General features: G+C 35.3%; 1 protein-coding gene across 4 annotated transcripts in view; it reads right to left on the reverse strand.

Annotated features, from left to right (window-relative positions):
• Positions 1-20,068, reverse strand: part of SLC25A21 (solute carrier family 25 member 21) — a 257,554-nt gene that overhangs the window by 187,620 nt on the left and 49,866 nt on the right. The window contains exon 1 of one of the 4 annotated variants that reach the window (XM_027671094.1): positions 18,205-18,244. The exons of the other annotated variants lie outside the window; for them this stretch is intronic. Within the exon in view, the coding sequence (XP_027526895.1) occupies positions 18,205-18,229 (25 nt within the window). The 5' untranslated portion in view covers positions 18,230-18,244. Of the gene's footprint in view, positions 1-18,204; positions 18,245-20,068 lie in introns of those variants that run through there. 4 annotated transcript variants of the gene reach the window in all.

Raw genomic sequence — 20,068 nt, forward strand, 5'->3', positions numbered from 1 at the left:
AGACTAGACACTTAATTTATGCATGGATAAAATTAAGGAGACCTCTAGAAACTCAAACCATGTGTGAAAACTTCAAAATGTAAAATTAGTCACTGAATGTAAGGTTATATTAACCTCATCAAGAGAACCAGATAAAGAGCAACAGAATTAAAGAAAACAGAACCACCAAAAACATTAATTGTTGATGATTTCGTTTTATTTTCTATTTTCTAAAACTGAGGGCATTTGAAGTCAGTACTTCATTAGCAAGAATCATGTGTATATATATATACAAAGCTACCACATGTATATTCTTTTTTTAATATATATTTTTAGTTCTTGTGATAACTACAAATGAATATAGGTCTGCTGCTCTAGGAACATTCAGACCCAAAGAAGTCTGACTAACGAAAAATAATTTTACATACAAAATTTCTCAGGACTCTGCTCTCACTGGAAGAAACTTGGAAGGCAAGGAGAAACAATGGCTATTTTTTCATCTAATTTTTTTTCTCATTCATCAAAACTGAATTGTTACTTCTTTACTAACAATTCAAATACTACAGATTAACTAGAAATATGACCTCCAAAATAAAAATCTAGAAAATATGAGAACTCTATTTTAATCTTATGTTTTTGAGGTAAACATTAATTTGAGAAACTTCTTAGGAATAGAAGCATATTGAAGAACTGATATGCAACAGAAAGAAAACTGACTTTTATGCAGAACATTTTCTAAATCAGAATTTTTTCTTTCAGATTTGGCAGAAAAATATTGTTAGAGTAATGAGAATTTTTAATTTTTCTACTTAACTTTTTCCAATGTCCAATTTTTTTACCAGGTCTCAAGGAAAGAAGCAAGAGAGAAACGGGTATCTCCACACAAAATATTATACTGAAACCAAAAGGGTAGTGGTGAGGACAGGTTCCAAAGGTCTATTTGTACCCTGCTTCTCTCTTCTCAGCTCTGTTAAAAGATTTCCTAGCAAATTCCAATGACACCACAGCAGATGGGTCTTTCTCTAGAAGACATGCATACCATTCCATTTATTATTATCCTATACGTACAGAAAGGTATATAAGAAAATCAAATATTTATTTGCTCATCATGCTTTAAGAACATTTAGATGATAAAACATACCAAAACACATGGTACCGTACCCAAAACTCACTGCATCAAGGTACAACAGAAGTATCATTAAAAAGGTATTATGAGAATTTTAACTATTAATCCTTCCAGAAAGATTCAAATGAAGATAATTTTTCATGTCCTCGAATAATGTGACTCTCGTGCTCATAAATTAAGAGCATCAGACATTGATCTAGTTTCACAGCCCAGTCAGCTCTTGTCTCACTCCTGACAAGCTGAAGATCTGTACTTCTCCACACTATCGAGTATTTACATATTGAAAGAAATCTAAGTAATAACTTCTTTCTTGGAGTTATCACCTCAGTCCTTATAATTGAGTGGGAACACACTTTCAGAAATTAGAGACTCCTGCGCTGCTTTACAAGAAAGGTGGATAAAGAAGAAAACAGAAGAATGTCATATTTTTAAAAAGTTAGTATTAACTAACTTTTGAAGTCAAAATTGAAGTGCACTCTCAACAAATCCCCAAAATTGCAAAAACTAAGAGAAACAAAATCAATTCACTTATACTGATAAAGACACTACTACTCAAGCTGCCAAACTTTCACTGCTTTCCAGTACGGAAGACATCCAAAAAATGAGAATTGCAGGAGCTTAAGTGCTTCCTTGCCTACCCCCACACCCAAAGGACCTCAGCACAGAAGACAAAATGAACTGCTTTTTCTCAATAATCTGTATAATTCTGCTGTGTTTGTGGTTGAATATTTACTACAAACGAAGTATCTTCTTGCTAGAGAGCAGGTGTACGTAGATTTACATGTTGCTGGCTGCAGGGTGGCTCAGCATTTGTCTGTTCTATCTTTTTTTCATACTGCAGCCTTATTCCATTTCTCTGGATACCCTGATACCACAGTAGTATTATTTAAAATTAACATGAAAACAGCACCTTAAGTATTTTATTTCATTATGCTTAAGTATAGGTGAACTACTGTTATGCAGTTAAAACTGCACTGGGCATGCGAACTTCAATGCAGACTTGAGCCTGCTGTGATGTGATATATGAAGGAGCTGTAAGCCTCTGCCTGTCTTTTGTTGGCATCCAATTGGAAATTGATCTCCCATCATTTTTCTTTAAAGCTTGGATATAACTCCAGAATTCTGGCCAAAATTTCCTTTCTCAATAAAATAGGATCTAAACACATCTAAAGATGTGTGAGAGCTACAGCTGAACTTATGGCAGGTGCCACATTTGCCTACTCACTGCACTACCAGTAAAAACAAATGCTATTTTGTAAAATACTCCTCAGTACTGAAAAATAGTATATAAAATAATTTTTAATATGTATGTATACATAAAATGGATTTTGAACCTATGCACTTTTGTTTTGGTGGGTCCCTTAACGTATAAGCAGTAAAAGTTATAGGGATGTTTTATATTCCCAGTTCTTCATAGAAATGGATTGGGAAAGCTGTTTCCAATACTTTACCAGTCTATGTTTTAATAGGGAAAAATAACTGCTGATTATTATGAAACAATGAGCCACATTTCAAGTAATTCAGCCAATCAGTAGAAAGGATTTGAGGCCTTCTGGTTTATATCTGTGTGCAAACAGCTGTATTTAATTTTTTAGCCTCTTTGTTTTCCAAAGCTTTTTAACTTTTTGTCAGATAAAATCCCTGTTGTCATGGTGGCCAACACACTAGCAAAGTTAGGGTGGAGGAAGGGGGAGAGTTATAGGGGAGTGAAAAGCCTCAGGTTGAAGTCTGTTAAAAAAAAACCCAACACCTCCAAAACCAAAATGAATGTGTAGAATAAGAACAGTTCATCTGTGGGTAAAATACTGACTCCAGAATATATTACTTGGAATTGTAAATACTGGTTATTGTAGTGATCTCAAATCACATAGAATAAGTCACTTCTAAAAAGTAGTATAAAAAATACTCTATCATTCAAAGCTGACGTCATAAAATTCCTAACTTCCTAATTTTCTAAGAATTTATAACTTCCTCAGGAAACTGTTTGGATTTGTTTTAATAAAGCAGTTGGGGAAGAATCAACACTGGAAGAAGTCCAGCTGCAGTATATGCACTTCTCAAAAATTAAAAATAATAAAATAATTTCATGACTTTGTAGCACTTTATTGCCTCTTTTGAGATTTACTTTAAAATTTAATAAGTTTGTTGCACTATAAAAGTCTGAGTAGAATTTCAGTAGGGTCAAAAAGTCTAAATCTAGCTGGCACTGCAAATTAAAATGAGCTTAGTATTCTCAGTTCAGACCTCCTGGGACAGAAGTTAATGTCAAAGAACTACTGTATACAATCTATAAGTGCTCCATACTCCATGTACTCCATGCATGGGGCTTGCAAGCTGGCTTGATCAAGCCTATATTTTAGCGTTATGGGAAGATTTGATTACGAAAAATCCAAGAAATAATTGTAAGACTCAGCAGACAGCCTAAAAGAAGAATACATCAGGTTAGGCAGTGGCCAGAAATCTAAGCAGAGAAGGGCTTCACAGGACAGAATTCATTTAGTGTAGGAATGCATCTGTGCTTTCAATCTCTTTTCAGAAAACAGCCACTTCTGACATCGTGGAGAACATCCAAAAGAAAAGCCCAGCATTTAAATTCAGTTGGCCAAATTCAAAGTCTTGCTCAGAACTCCCTGACCTCCAGACACAGTCTTATCATGACAAATACATGATATGTATTTTCTCTCTGATATGGTCCAAGCTGACACTCAAATTCCATGGGATGTTTTGCTTCAAACTAATCAGAAATGCAAAATGCACTTCTTAAAAATTGTTTATGTACTATGTAAAATTGATTTTTTTACCCTTTAATACTAAAATGTGGTCCATCTGTTGAGAAAACAAAATATTCTAAATATATACAAAGAGTAGAACTGCTTCATTCCACTTGCTGTATCCTGTAGTAGATGCATTTTCATCAGTACGTTTGTCTTGCAGACAAAATGAATATCAGATGGTGGTTCTGAAAAAGGGCAGACCTTACATGAGGTGATTAGCTTCAAAACCAGATTTTTATTCTTGATAAATTATTACCAAATACAGTCATCTGTTGATTGAGGATATAGAACAGATTGGTCATACCATAACCCACAGGTTAAATGAAAAACGGAAATAATAAGTTTATATAACATGGTCTTGCATTAAGTTCCTGACTAGTGTAAATCTAAGGCAAATAATTAGATTTACAATTTAAAGATATACATTTGTTAAATCAGACATTTCTTGAGGTCATCAATGTCTTATTGGCTATTTTATCCACACTGTGTATATATATATATATACAGACTTTTACACATGTAGATAAATATATAATTTCAACTAGAAACCAATAATTCATGTACTTCGTACAACTCTTATCAACTGGAAACACCATTGGTATTTTATTCAATTAAAATTGATAATCTATGATATTTGTAGATTATTTGTGAAGAAAATTAAGAAAACTGTTGGTCTACATAAATAAATTCCAATTGAGTACTACAGAGAAAATGAAAGTATTTCTTACACCAGTAGGAGTCCTAGAAGAAAAGAGTTTTGACTTCATAAAAGCAACTCATAACAACACTTGCCTATGAGATCTTATTGAAATGGTGGCATAATAAATATATGTGCTTCAGGAAGAAAAATTACCTTCTTTTATCTTTAAATCAATTATAGCCACACTGTGTTTAACATGAAGATGAAAAAAAAAAGTAACTACAAGTTTCCTCAACATTCACTCACACTTCAGTAAAAATGGTGACATTTTATCATATTTTCATTGTATTCTGACAGGTAGTTATCCAGAAAACATTCCTTGCAGAAAACTTTTCATTAAAATTATAAAGTTACAGCCCCACATATAAGCATTCCAAGTTTAGTAGTGACAAGCTTATAAAATTAATTCACAGAAATTTCCCATTCTTAAAGACAGTTCTGTGACAAGATTTTAAAATCAAAGCTACCTGCTGACTAGAAGTATTTATCTTCTTACAGGAACCATGAATTCTTCCACCAGCCATAAAGCTTATTCTGTTCTTCTGTTAAAGCTTCTAAAAATAGTATGGCAAATCAATAAAAAGGTATTCTTTTGCTTCAGTTTTGGTTATTGTGCAAAATTTTCACATAAAATTTTCACCCTCACTTATGCTTCAACTCTCAGTAGCAAGTTCACTCTTCCAACACTCAACCTGAATACACTTTTACCATATTAAAGTGGAGGAAAAGGAGAGAATTTTGCATTCTGAAGCAGACAGAACTATTTAAAGTGAAAGAAACAAACACACCACTAATTTCACTTTAATATAATTCTGAGTTTTTTAAAGGTTTCATAAACAGGTAAGTGGTTTTGGAGATAGCTACTGAATAAGGGCAATTGCATTTCACACTTCCCATACTTGAAAGTACCACAGTATGTAAAGTTCCACTGACATGCAAATTACAACTTTAGGTTTGTTTTGTTCTTTTTTTTTTTCCCCCAATAGCCTGTAATTCTGTAGTAGGTATGAGGATTTTCCAAAATATGGCTATATTTCTTTAATAACATAATTGTTATTTTTAATTAGTTAAAGAAACTCTTATTTACTGTTTAGAAAAGAGTTCTGTTGTGGTTTTTTTTTTCTAATTTGTGCTGTTCAAATTATGATAACGTTAACTTGTTCTATTTTATTCAATGGTTTTGCTTTTTCTCTGCAGACTTTTTCCAGATGGGAATTAATGGGGACCCCTAAGAACTTTATCATGGTTTTTGGCCAGTGGAATCTAAATATCTCTTGTACTGCCTTTTGAATATCTTTTGTTCATTCCAAGTGCTATTACTTTGGATTTGATATAATTGAATCTTAAGCCCAAGACTCCTCTGAATACCATTATTTGCTTCATAAGGCATGAGGCACACTGAAGTAAAGGGATCAGCAATCATCATTAGAACATCATTCATATGAAGTTTAATTCTTCTCCCTCCCTATCAGCCATCTGTATTTATTCCCTTGCTGTAGCCTGCTGCACTCCTGATTTTTTGCACAGAACAGGCATGGGTACAAAATAAATTGAGTGCGGGCATTCCTATCAAATGAACAGGAGATTGACTGGTTCACAGTTTCTTTGGTGAAGTGTACTTTTATGTTTTCTGCTGTAAGTAACATGCAGGAGAGCACCTAGCTATGATTATTATTGTATTTGCCATCTTTATATTATGAGACATTAGCAATAAAATTATAAAATTAAATTCATATCAGTCAGGAAAGGTGGAATGAACAGAAAAACTCAAAAAAAGCAGGATTGAAAGAACAGGAAAATTTGAACTACACAAAATGTCTCTCTCTCTCTCTGTAGGCATGCTACAAGATCCCACATCTTACCTACTGGATATCGGACCTGTGCAATAGGTGACTGAATTGTACCAAAATTACTAAGAACTGTACCAAAAGTACTAAGAATGTATTACTATGTAAAGCATGCAGAAATTTGTTCCTTGAAAGTGGCAAACTTATTTCATTTTGCAGAATTCACATTAAACCAACATTCTGTGGTGCAGCCTATCATTTACCATAAAATATGCGACATGGGGTAACTTTCATCGGTTTCCTTACTCTTGCTTCAAAGACTGCAGTGCAACATCAAATGATTTTCAAAATACTTTTCTTCTACAAGTCTCTTCTTATCATCATGAAGAGATTTTAATGAAGTGCTATCACCCTCTATACATCTACAGCCTCACAAGAAATGTGCATATATTCATAACAGCCAATAAACCAAACTTCTCCAATATTAATGACTTACAATTCATATCAGTCAAGTAGAAGTCCAGGGAGTATTTCTCAGCATTTAGTGTTCAGAAGAACAGTTTCTTCAATGAAATAGAGTCATCATCAGCTCAATTCCTTTTCATGGGATCTGGAAATTAGTACATGGACTAATTTTGTAATTTTCCTTTATATTCACCAACTATTTAACAATGTGCTCAGGAATTTCCATATTTAAATGGGCATCATTAAGCAGTTTAAATAAGGATATGCTGGTTTTTTCTGTTCTTCATCTCCACTCTCCCTCAAAAGCCTCCTGAGTTTAGTTATGAGCATGGCCTTATCTTAGCCTGTAATTTTCACAAAATGTAAGTATCATTACTACAGAGACAAACTTACCCATGCTGAACTTAGAAAATAAATCATTTGAACACAACATTACATAGCTCCTGAGGATCATAAAGTAGCTCTAGCATGAAGTTGTCACTAAGAAACAAAGACAAATTACATTTCCACTAACCAAACAACTTGCTATCAGTGGGCTCAGCTGTGACAACAGAGATGTTTGTCTTCTCCTTTTCTACTCTAGGTCTGACAGCCAAAAGAATGCTCAGCCACCACTGTGGATGCTCCCACAGAGAAGCTCACTCTACAACTTTTCTACTTTGAATTTTTTGTTCTGTTTTTATTTTTTACACTCCAAACAGCATATGTGTGATCCATCATCTTAAGTAAGGTGACCAGCTGGAGAAGTCTGCACCTGCCTCACATCTCATAAAGTGAGATTCTGCAGTATGGCTAAAGTTGTATAGGTTTTTCTGCCAGGGATGAAAGCATGCAGGAATATCACTTCTCTATAATTGAAAAAGTACAAAATAACGTGTAAGTCTTTCTTACTGCAGGTAACGTCAGTGAAACTTTGAACAACTTCCTATTCTCTATCATCAATGGAGTGTGTTCACATCTCTCTGAAAATGAGATTTCTGTGAGTCTTCTAGTATCTGACCAAATGGTTTATGACTTTTCATGAAAAAACATATTACCAAAAGCACAGTCCATTTTCCTGAAAAATTCCTCTTTAGCCCTTCTGTGTTCCAAAGTGTACTGGCTTTTTTCCTTCCTGGATCTAGGCAAAGATAGAAACTCCTGGCTAAGTAAAAGCAGGACAAGATTTGTTTGTTTGTTTGTTTGTTTTGGGGGTTGTTTGCACCATGGAAGACCACATCTGGGAAACTAAGAGAGAGCCCTCAGATTCTGGCTCAGGCAACTGCAGAGTGGTGAACTGCAGGAAGAAAGAATGGAAAGGGACTTCACAGTACAAGAGAAAAAAAAACAACCACTGAGTCTAGGTTTCCTCTTGCATGCAGAAGTTAGCTGAAGGATGTGAAATAGTCTAGGGCTTCAGGAAAGCCTAAGAATAACCAATTTTTAAAAAAAGATCACACTCTCTTTTCACCTAAGGTACTTTGAAAGATGTCAAGAATTAGAGTTAGGGGCTTGGATCAAAATCATAGCTATTTTCTGCAGTTTGTCATGTAACTAGAAAAATAAACCCACCTAAAAAATCTCCCACCTTTGCCTGATATACAGTTGTAAAAAAGCAGTAGAAAGAAAGAAGTATGAGTCCCTATATAACATCATCCCTTCTGTATGTGCACAAAGAGTTCCATAAAGTCAGAGAAAGGCAGCTGCTCTCTTCACTGACCAGCCCAACACTTTTTCTATTGAAAGCTATTTTACATTCAGAGGGATGACGGATTTTCAGAGCTGATGGATCAACAGCCCGTTTCCTTTCATTCTAGTGAAAAGGTCGTTTTTATCTAGGTTGAATGCATGAATAAAGATTTTCAGTAGCTTATCTTTATTCTTCTTTTGCTTGAACATCAACATGTAAAATTTGCTTTAGTTATGTTTGAAAGAACTGGTCTTCACAACAAAAAACTACAACAAAGATGTCTTGGACAGCATGGTCAGGATGTTCATAAATATACTGCACAACTTCAGTCAATATATGTTGTTTCTGTATTTGATACGTACATGGATTTATCACAACAGTGATATTGGGTGCCACAAAGTTTTAACTACACAGTTAATTTCTCTTTTGATTTTCCCATGTAACCTGTGAGCAACAGCAACAATAACATAAAACTGTATAACATAGGATGAAGACTTTTCACAAAAGCCTTACAAAAAGAATGAGCGTGCTATAGAGATTCTTTTCTAGAAACTTAATCCTTCAGAAAGAAGAATTTCCTGGCTTTGGAGAACATCAGCCTTCCTCAAAAGCAAAAGATATCTCCTGGCAAATCCATTTATAACATTTTTAGAGCAAGCCTTTCAGCCTTTTGCTTTCAGCCTTTCACTAAGTACACAGGATAAGCACGGCAAAACATATGCAATAGTTGTGAGAAAAAACAGAATCACTCAGGGCCTGATAACCAGTCAATGTGATGGAAGTGAACACCTTCTTAGCTGAACTCTGGCTCCAAGACAGTTACACTGTAAATCTCTCATCACTGAGATCAGCTACCTGCCTGCCTTTACCCAGTCTGGACATTTTAGTTCTGCTCCAAACTGTTTCTCCTCTCACTGGGACAATAGAATGGTGTTTTATCTATCTAGTTAAAACCCAGATTTACTTGGTGCCACTGAAGATGAAGCGAACTGGCTGTTGTACAATCGGAATGCATTCACAGTTCCTATACAACTAACCTCCATTGATTAAACTTATGATGCAGCTACCTTGATAACTTTGAGCTCCCAAACTAATATTTACATGTGATGTGTAGGAAATGAGAATAAAATTCTACTTTCTAAGAGCAGGATAACCTGTAATTAATTAATGCAAAGTGTTCTCAAGACAAAAAAAGGCCATGCAGAAAACTATAGTATTATTTTCTACGTCACAACTGATAAGCATTCACCACAGAAAGTGCAACTTTTGTAGTTCCCATTTTCCAGAGGTGTTGACTTTTCCAAAGCAAGACAGTAAGGGACAAAATACAAAATTACTGAGTGTGCTTGACGAGGAACATGAGTAATGAGGTATGGCACCATCTTTTCTAAATGGAAAAACAGAAAGAGAAAGGGCAGAAAATGCTATTAGCTGTAAAAAAAATCAACATTTTAATACAAAGGCAAGTGTTAAACCACTTCCAAAGATGTAAGATGCATTTAACAATTTCCTTTTCCCATGCCTGTTTTTAGACTACCATGAAAGAAAACAGACTGCAATAACAGAACAAATGCTGCAAATAAGTATATCAGAAATTTATTAATTTTACCAGTTGTTTCCCTTTCAAGCACACATTCAGTCATTTTTCAAAATTTGCTAAAATGTTCATCGAGTTTAACAGAAAAAAAAAGCCAGAGAGCCAGCAATATTAGAATAACTATAAGAAAACTTCTGCAAAACAGAAAAAAACCCCAATATTTTATGTCTGGATTCTCCTTCTAGTAAGCCATTAAGATAGCTTTTGACAATCACCATATTATTAATAGTGTTACTGTCATGGTAGTCCTGTAAAATCCAAAGGCAGTGCTTGGAAAGAGACATGGTTAAGACCAGTTGAGTTCACTGCTAGCAGATAGGGGCTAGCTGTTTCAAACTTCACAGCAACAAAACCTGGGAAACATGAAACTTCAGGATGAGATTGCAGTGGTGTGCTGACCTTGTTAAATATCAGCAATAAAAACAGTGACAATTTGCGTATCAAAAAATTTGTGTGCCAAATATTCACAATTATGGGATCCACCATGTTAGCCAACAAGCCACCACAGTGCAGGACAGTAACCTACCTTACAGAATACATTTTTTCCTCTGTTGCCACAGAACAGAAAGGTCATCTGGAAATATGTCTAGGGCTGAATTCTACCTGCATCCTTTAGTATTTGAAACCACTTGTCATGAAAGCTGGGATCAATGCAAAACACAACAGTAGCTCCCCCACATGTTGAGTGGCCGTGACATTTCAACCATGCAATTTTACAGCAGGCAGCAAGGAAGATTGGGAATTCAGGGTTAAAATCTCCAGTGAAATTTTGTCTTATAAAGTAATGAATGTTGACCAAGAGAGTAAATCAAATGTATCTCCTAACAAACTGAAAACAGCTGTTTGGCTGCATGTGTCTCTGATTTAAATTTGGTAATTATTGCTCTACTGTGGCTCAAGGTTATTCTGTATTAGTGAAATAAGATATCATATGAAAATCATCCAACTTCTTAATTTACTGTAGCATCAAAAATTCCACTGTAAAAAAATAAGCCGGAAACGTAACCTTCTAAAATCTTACCTATAAACCTTCTAAATGCCCATTTATTTATTATTCTTACACACAATTACACAAAATTTGATTACAACAAACTAGAATATCTAATGCAAAACAAATGATATGTCACCTTTAGTCACTCCAACTATGTTTTCACATAAATACACTGAAAAACAACTTTATAAAGCATTTTGGCTTAATAGTCCATTCCCTGGACTATTATGTTCTGTGTTAGCATGAAGAAAAATTACTCACATTCTTACAAAAAGAAACTTTGTTTTGAGGTCTCCTCATGCCAATAGCAGCACAAGATACAAAGCTACTAAATTTAATTTTTCAAAGTTGAAAAACTTCTTTAAGAAAGCATGGTAGGCATCTGATTAATGTAAACTGAAGTCACTCAATTCATACATTATTCCCTATTAAATCCAAAGTACACTGTGGTTTTATTAGTTGTTTTTATTTAGATTATTAGATACCTTTATTGCCTAAAAAGCATGAATCAACTATCTATGTTAATAACGTAATTACTACAGTTTTATTGATCTGCTTGTTGGACATCAAAGAGTGTACAAGTCCATGGAAGCATAAAAGTGATGCTCCAGACAATTAAAATGTCTAAAAAATGAAGAAAAACCCAGTGTGTTCTGTGAACACCTTACTAGTATTTCTCGAAATGCAGCAACAACAACAACAAATTTGGCATTCTCTCAGACCAACTGCAACTTTTCAGTCAGTATCGATTACTGTACATTGCTAGACAGAATAGTTAATTCTAAAAAAAAAAAGTCTAACACAAGAATATTTTATTAAATAATAACACAATCCTTGAAAATTATTACAAATCACAGTGCTTATTCTTTCTGAATCTTTCTTTCAAGATGACTAGAAATCTTAAATCAAATGATTCAGGCAATTTAAGGTCAGCTCCAACTAAACACTGAACTTAGTTCAGTATATTATTAGAGAAATAATTTCATTTGGAGAGCAAATTATCACAGATTGATTGCAAACAGGCATTTCAAGAGTAACTTTACTTCACCCAGCACAGCATCTTCTTTTTGGTTTCCCACTTTCTCAGTTGAGATATATGCAAATTAAACCTTTGCCAAAAAAAATATGCATATATACACTCTAAAAGTGTGACAATTACTGAGTATATGCCACAGAAATAGCCTTTTGAAAATACCACAGTGCTAATAAATTTTTTGATGTCAACAAAGACTGGACAGACTAAGTAAGATAGTAGTAAAGGGAATGTTCACTCTTTTCAAAAAAGAATGGGCTCTACGCAAGTCTTTCTGCATATATAACACAAAACAGGCAGACCTCAGTCTGAAATCCCTTCTGCATATTCTTTGTCAGGAGCACTTTCCATACTGACATTGTTTAAATAATCATACAATAGGACCCAATAAAGGCACTTTGACTATGAGAAGGATCAAGACTCACACCCAGTCAAAGAACCCCCAGCAGCATTGCAGAAGAAACCAGTCGGGAAAAAAATGAACTCAACATTGTTTTGAATGAAGGGTCCCATAACCGAAGCAGCTAACTTGAAAGAAAAAGAAATAGAATGACACAATAATTCTAATTTATCTGCTGATCTCAGATGCTTTGTACTTAAGGGAACATGAGAGATAACTTCATGCGCTAACTACCAGCCTAAGTACAGTGAGCTCCAGCCTTGCCCCTTACAGGATAGGAAGCAAATTACATAAGAACAAGGTCTACTGACTTATGCAGCTTAAGAGGTTTTCCCCCCACACTTTCAGGCACCCCTTAGAACAATTTTTCTAGCTGCTTCTCAGTCTGAATGCAGCCCAAACCCATCCAACTTTAGCGGTTTTGCTTTACTGGAAAATACAGGGTAGGCCCAAAAAAATCTTTGTGCACCTATAAGTCACTCTTCAGCATCAGCATCTGATGTAAGCTTTCATATCACCTACCATTTTATGTATCATCTTATGCATGAACACTCTGGATTCTTTAATGACACCAACTGTGGTCATAACTAAAGACAATTATCAATTATGTATTAATAGGCTGTTTCCCCCAGCATGTCATTTCATAGAAGTTCCATTAAAATGAGGATGCAGATGGAAGAGGATCAATATAGGTCACCTTGTCATTAAGCAGACTGAGTTAGGTTTACTCTGAATAGAAGTGACACAACTCTTTCATTGGCATTTAAATTCAATGAAGTTGATTTAATTTCACATATTGACTGTTGATTTCCATGAAAAATATGAAATAACTAGCAGAGGAGACAAACTTCTAAAATAAGACTTTGGACAACTGGATGCACATAATTCCAAGAAGCTCTGTTCAGGAAATGCCTAACCCTGAAGGCAAATCTTTAAGCTCAATGTTCTATAAGCTCCTGGCAATGCTTCTTTGCCCATCAATATCTGCCTTTCACAGCTAAATTGATTGCTGTTTAAAACTTGTCAGGTTTCAAAACTTAAGTAGATCTACACACAAGCCATATGAGGGGCCCAATCCGATATGTAAACTTACAACACACTTCATGCACACATAGACAAGGACCTTGTGAAACTTATTTGTGGGCACTCATTAAATGCCACTAACAAAGTAAGTATTGGTAGTGCTTAGTCTCCGTCTTCTTTTTTATTTTTTTTATTTTTTTTGTGGGAAACCTTAGAAATATAGTTAAAATCTTAAGATTCAAATCTTTCCTCGGTCCAGAATTGGCTCAACAACTTCTCCCTGACAGAAATAGGTACAGGCCAGCTTCAGTCTGAGGTTGCCTTTCAGCAGTAGTGCTGAACTGTATCGTGCAGAAAGAGCAAAATACACAGCTTCAGAAATAGACTACAAAAGATAAAGCATGCCTTTATTGCCTAAAATTTCAGACTTACCTAAAAGTACAGTGTGTTATGTTCTGGTATGGAGCGTGTCAATCCAGGGTGTTTCACTTACCTGAGAAGCAATCTAGCCAACTTTGGATCTGGTCTCCACACCAAAATATAGAAAAGTCTTTAGCATGATCATTCTATATTACTTAAAACAAAATTCCACTGTGTTAATTCTGTATCTTCCAAGGGAATACATAGTCTCGAATATTCACTGAGACAGTTCTATAAGGGAGCAATAAGAGAATTATCTCTTCTGATATATGACAAAATCGACCATTTCTCAGTGATTGCTATCACAGGGCAGAGGATCCAATGCAGGGTGCTCATTTACAGATAATGGCTAGATCCTTCATCTGTTAACTCTGGCTTACATGGTGGATGTAACAAGAACATCCCTTTTGCAATTTTACATATCTCAACTCTGGTTTTGCAAAAAAAAAAAAATGAACTAAACCCCAAAACGTTAAAAAAATGCTTTTACTATTGTTTCTCCTCAAAAAATGTAATCAAGTAAAATGTTAGTTCTTTAAAACCCATTTTACATAGTTTTCCTCAAGAAAACTATTTCCTATTTCCCTGTTTCATGCAGGAGTCATGAATTAGTTCCATAGAATACTTCTCTTTCCTCTGTCTTTAAAATATTCAAATGCTGAACAGAGAAAATAAATCAGAATGCAGGAACAGTTATTTTAATCCCTGACAATATTCAGTTGACATTTTGTTTTGTTCTGTTTGCATGGTGTTTTTCATTTCAAGATCAATGATGTTTTCCTCTTAATTAAATTATGCTTTCACATACTGACACACAAACTTAAAGATGAGCTCATCCACCACGAAAATGCTCCCACAGTAAGGATGCAATTAGTCTTACAATGAGTACTTTGAAATTTCAAATGACAAATTCTTAAACAGTGACTACAAGATCCAGCAATATGTGACCTCTATCAGTTAATATTTTGTATACATTGCAAACCAACTTCTTTCTTGCACTATACTAGAGACAGCCATAATAAAAATAGGGCACAATCTACAACAATGAACAGAATCAAGTATTTGATTCCTCTGCCATTTTGTCACTACAGAGTTCTTCCCTCTTCACGACACATCTGGAACTGTGTACAGCACTACAATGTTTCCAAAGCTTATTTTTGTAATAGGATCCACAGTAGAGGTGAGTTCTTTAGAACGTCTCACCAGGCAAGAGTCAGAAAGACCTGATCTGAATTTCTCTGACATCTACAGAATACAATTCAAAGGAGGGTAAAAATCTTGGGCTAATTTACTAAAAATGTGAACACTGCTGTCAGTATCTCAGCATGTGGCTATCCGCAGTGACAATATTTAAGTGTCCTTACACATACTGCAAGTCACTGCCCAGCTGTAGAGCAGCTGATTTCAACTGAGGCCAGGAAAGGTCAAGGGTGATACGAATCCTCAAAGTACTGCCAGCATGTTGTATTTATCTTTGATGGCCAAAGAGAGCAAATGCCAAAAAAAGACAACAAACACTTTCTTCAACCTTGGATTTTTTAAATTATTTAATGTCTTTGTTTCCTATGAGTAGTAGTTCAAAATATGACAATTGTATCTGCAGACTTGTCACTGGATGCCACCGTGCGTGAAGCAGAGAGAGCAGAAGCCATTAACCAGGCAGTTGTCAGTAGCCTACCTTGACAAGGACACGGAGTTATCCACAAAGAGATTTGCTGACCTTGCAGTCTCAATGGTTTCTTAAATAACATTCTGCTGATAGATATATGACTTCTAATTTAAGAAGCCAAAGGGCTGGGATTTAGCCAATTTCCATTCTTCCACATGCTAAAGAAATGGTTCTGTTCTAAAGTTGTCTACCAAGATAATGCTAGAGCAGATATGACCAAAGAAAGGAACTATCACGGTGATTCAGCTGTGGAGTGAGCTAGTCAAGTGGACTAGAATGCACCACAGTTCACACAGTATTACGTAAGACAGAAGAATTTCTTTACGAAAATTTCTGTATTGATTACAATTTTATTCTCAGTATTCTCCAAGCAGAGAAAAGTAAAAACATACACTGTATGAAAGCACAGTATATACTCTACTACAGGAACCTAATGGTACAAATAAGAGTCAGACACACCCATAAAACTTGTTACCGTTATGACACTATTAAAGTAAGTACCTCTCACTATACTTTCAATTCTCTGCTAGCCTTAGTGACTTCATAAGCTTCTGATAGTCTTGCCATTTGAAAGCTAACCCTCTTTTGACAGACTATTTGGAATATAAACAAGGTAAATGGGCATAGAAGTAAACAACCTGATATATAATGAAAATATATAGAGCTCAGGGAAGAAAACAGGTGTACTGATGAGCTATAAAAGCAAGAACTTCAGCCAGTTCTGCTCAGGAGAGCTTAACACTGGGGTAGTGCTCTTGATTACTCACGTGCCTGTGCCACAAGACGAGGCTAGTCTCATCCACTTAGGCTCTTCACTTCATTGCTTTTTCTCTACAACCTTTTTTTCCTCTACCCATGTCCCCTCCAGTTGAAACTTTCAGTTTCGTTTTCTAAGTACTCATTCAAGTATTTTTGTAAAGGTCAGCAAAGCTATTTTCTGTTCTGAGAATAACTTTGGTAGCAAGAGAGGAAAAAAACACCAAAAAATTATATTTCTTGTTTCATATAATGGTTCTAACCACTCACGAGCAACCACTTTCTTGCTGTCACCTCAGGAATTCTGCAGTCTTTGCTTCTGCTTTACCAGTGGACAGGTGGGTTCTCATCCCACCTAGCCCACTGCCTCATGGTTAGAGAATAGGCTGTGGCTAATTTGGGTCTGAACCCTCTCAAACTGATCTCCAAAAGACATCAGGCACACAACTAGTCCTTATGACTTAAGCTGGACTACTCACACCAGCTTCTCACCGATAGCAAAAATTTCCACCGTTCAGCTGTAAAAATAATGAAAGCCTGGACTGCCACAAGCAGGAGATAAACGGGTTGCCACCAGCACTTCCTCAGACACATGGATCCAGCTGAATCTCTGGTAATGATTTTATGCTTTGCATCTTGAATAATGAATCCCATTTGTGTGTTCCTGCATTTACTAGTGGGGCTAGACATCTACATATATTATGGATAGACCCTGGTGGCCTAGTGGTTAGCACGCAGGACTCTCACTGCTGCGACCCCAGTTCGATTCCTCGGTCTCCCGGGCAGATGGAACCCGTTAGCCCTGTGAGGCCATCCATCTATGAGAAGGTCACTCTAAACAAACCTACGTCCTGAGGACCTCACTGCCATTGTCCAAGCTTGCTTGGCCCCGGCAGATGAACCTTAGGATTAAAGGGTGGGCTCAGTTCAGCGCAGGCTGTGTCTCACCTAAAAAATCCATTGCGCAGGCTGGAAAGGTAAAAGACCTTTCCCCAGATCTTCATTCGTGAAGACTGGCCATTATTATTAGGCTGTTAGATTTAATTGAAATGAAACCCTTAAGACTAGCTAATATATAAAACTTTTCACATCTCAGAAATGCCATTATGGGAAAATTCTTGGATTTAAAGCTCAGAAAAGCAAAATATTCTTAATGCCAGGTAAGTATAGTTAGTACAGATGATGTGATGTACCTTAGCATTCTATGATGTTCTTTGCCCTCAAAAATAGTAAATTCAGTTCATTTATTTTATACTGGTAGATGAATACATAAAATACACATATGAAAACAAAGGTATGCATACATATCACAGACAATTCAGGAATGTTCACACTACTTTGTTTTGGACTCAGTTCTATTCAAAGACACACATATAATAAAGGACTTAAAAAAAATCAATATTTTTCACAATATAATTTTTTTTACATGGTCACTGAACTTCTGCTTCAATAGAGGCATTCACATCATTGTAGGCTGTAATGACACTGAACAGTGCTTATTCAAATATTCTCACTGAAATCAGGTAGGGGCAGACTGACAAACAATTATGTCTAGATGAGAGCTACTCACATAAATGGTCCCTGGAAACTCAGCTGGACTAAGCAAGTCAACAATTTTGACAGTCTGAATCTTTATAAACAAGTACCAATACACTAACTTTAATTTAACAACAGCTCTGTTCTTACCATGCCTTTGCCTAATATAAGCTTGATGTGTTAAGAGTTTTGTCTTAAATCAACATCACAAGACTATATATAGCTGAAGACAGCTGTGAATCCTAACATATAAAAAAAAAAAGGAATGTTCTATTTTACCTCTCAGGCAAAGAGAGCTCATCATTGTGACTTTTTCTAGTACTTTTTTTCCTCTTCCATTATTTCATTTTATTACTTTAAGTAATTGCCTGCAAAAGAAATTAGAAAATATTTTCCACATAATAATACTTGAATATCTGAATGTAATCCAAGGTACTCTTAGTAGATATGAATTGTAACAGATTTCTGTCTTCTAAATAATGTTTTAAAACATCTTGCTCTTTATATTTTAACATCTAGATTTGAGGTCCAGTTACAAGTGTTTACCACAGAAATCTTGGTCAAGCTGGTGTTTGACCTTTGACAGGAAGCTGCCCTCACTCCGGCTAGTCCCAACAAACTAGGCCCAAGACAATAAGCTGCTTTATAGCTATTAGGTAGGTCAGTGTGTTTCTCCAGGAAGACCTCAAGCTGAAAAGCCAACACACTTGACAACCACAGCCAAGGTACCAAGGGCCCAAACACTAGACATTAGAAAACAAATGGAAAAGCACACATGGCTACATCTGGAATCCTAATGGGCCACCAATGGTTCCCAGCTAAAGGAAGAATTACCAATGTTATTTTATCATCCCTTGTGCTAACTTAGCTGTTTATGTACAGCAATAAATGATTTTTTAAAAACATATTTGGGTCATTATGTCATATACCACCAGCAAGTATGATTGTTTTATTGTGCTTGGAGTCAAAATACACTGCTATACCCAGATGTGAGGGAAGTTCAAAACCTCTAGTTCTTCTGTATTCATTCCTGTTGGACAAATGGATTAAGTTTTTAAAAGGGAAACTGAGAATTTTTATGGCCTGTACTCCCATCTCACTAGTAAAATTCGCACTGATATTTTCCTATAGAAGTTTGCCTTGCCAATGATAACATTAAATATTAACTTAGTAAGCAAACCAAAATTTCAACCAACAGGAAATGCCAGACATTTTATTGTCAAAACATCCCCATTCTCTTCTTCCAGAGCCACAAGATGTTATATAAAAGAAATCATTTTGATATGTTTTTGTTTGGTTTTTTTACCTGAACAGCTATTTAAATTCAAGGCAAAGTAATCATCGTACAGTGGAATGAAATTAAAATATATAAATATTTATTAACAGGCCCAACAAAGGAGGACTCTGCAGCTATAGCCCTGAATTTATATATGCAAACCGAAGCTTTTCCAAAATCTACAATCAGAATATTGCGTTTCCATGTAATGAAACATGAGATTTGTGTAAAGGCTCTTGCACAGTATTTCTAACCCTAGCACTATGGCATTTAAACATTGAGATCAAAGTAGAAAAAAAAGTTAGATCCACCAGCATTTGCTGCTTGAGAAAGATATCAACAACTTAGTAAATAAACAGCAAAAAGTATATTATTTTTACAAGACATTAATTTAAACAAAGGGTTCAACATTTGTTGGCACTACTCTTCTAAAAGTGACTGCACCCAAGAGTTTAAATCAACAAAATATTTCACAACTTTTCATTCTAAAAGACTGAAAGATTTTGAAAATAAGTGCAATTTAGCAAGTGACAATTGAATCCAGTTTCAGTAAATTTAATTCTAATAGAATAAACATTCCTTTTAATGGAGACTGGATCAATTTGTAATCAAAATGAATAAAAAATTCAAAGAAATCAGGTTTTATCTTCCCCTTCCATTCTCATTCCCTTTTTTCATATTTGCTGCTAGTCCTGTTGCACTTTTGCTTTATTTTTTCCACTTTTTTGGGGGGTCTGGACTGAGGAGTTGGGGGAAACAGTAGCTCTCAGGTAAGAAAACATTTCTCACAGAAGAAACAGAAAGTTTAATAGAAATACACTGAGAATCTACAACTAACTCCACAATAGAACAGAGTTTTCCATGATC

The sequence above is a fragment of the Neopelma chrysocephalum genome, unplaced genomic scaffold (assembly GCF_003984885.1).
Source record: "Neopelma chrysocephalum unplaced genomic scaffold, ASM398488v2 Primary Assembly neopelma1_24, whole genome shotgun sequence".
Lineage (NCBI taxonomy): Eukaryota > Metazoa > Chordata > Aves > Passeriformes > Pipridae > Neopelma > Neopelma chrysocephalum.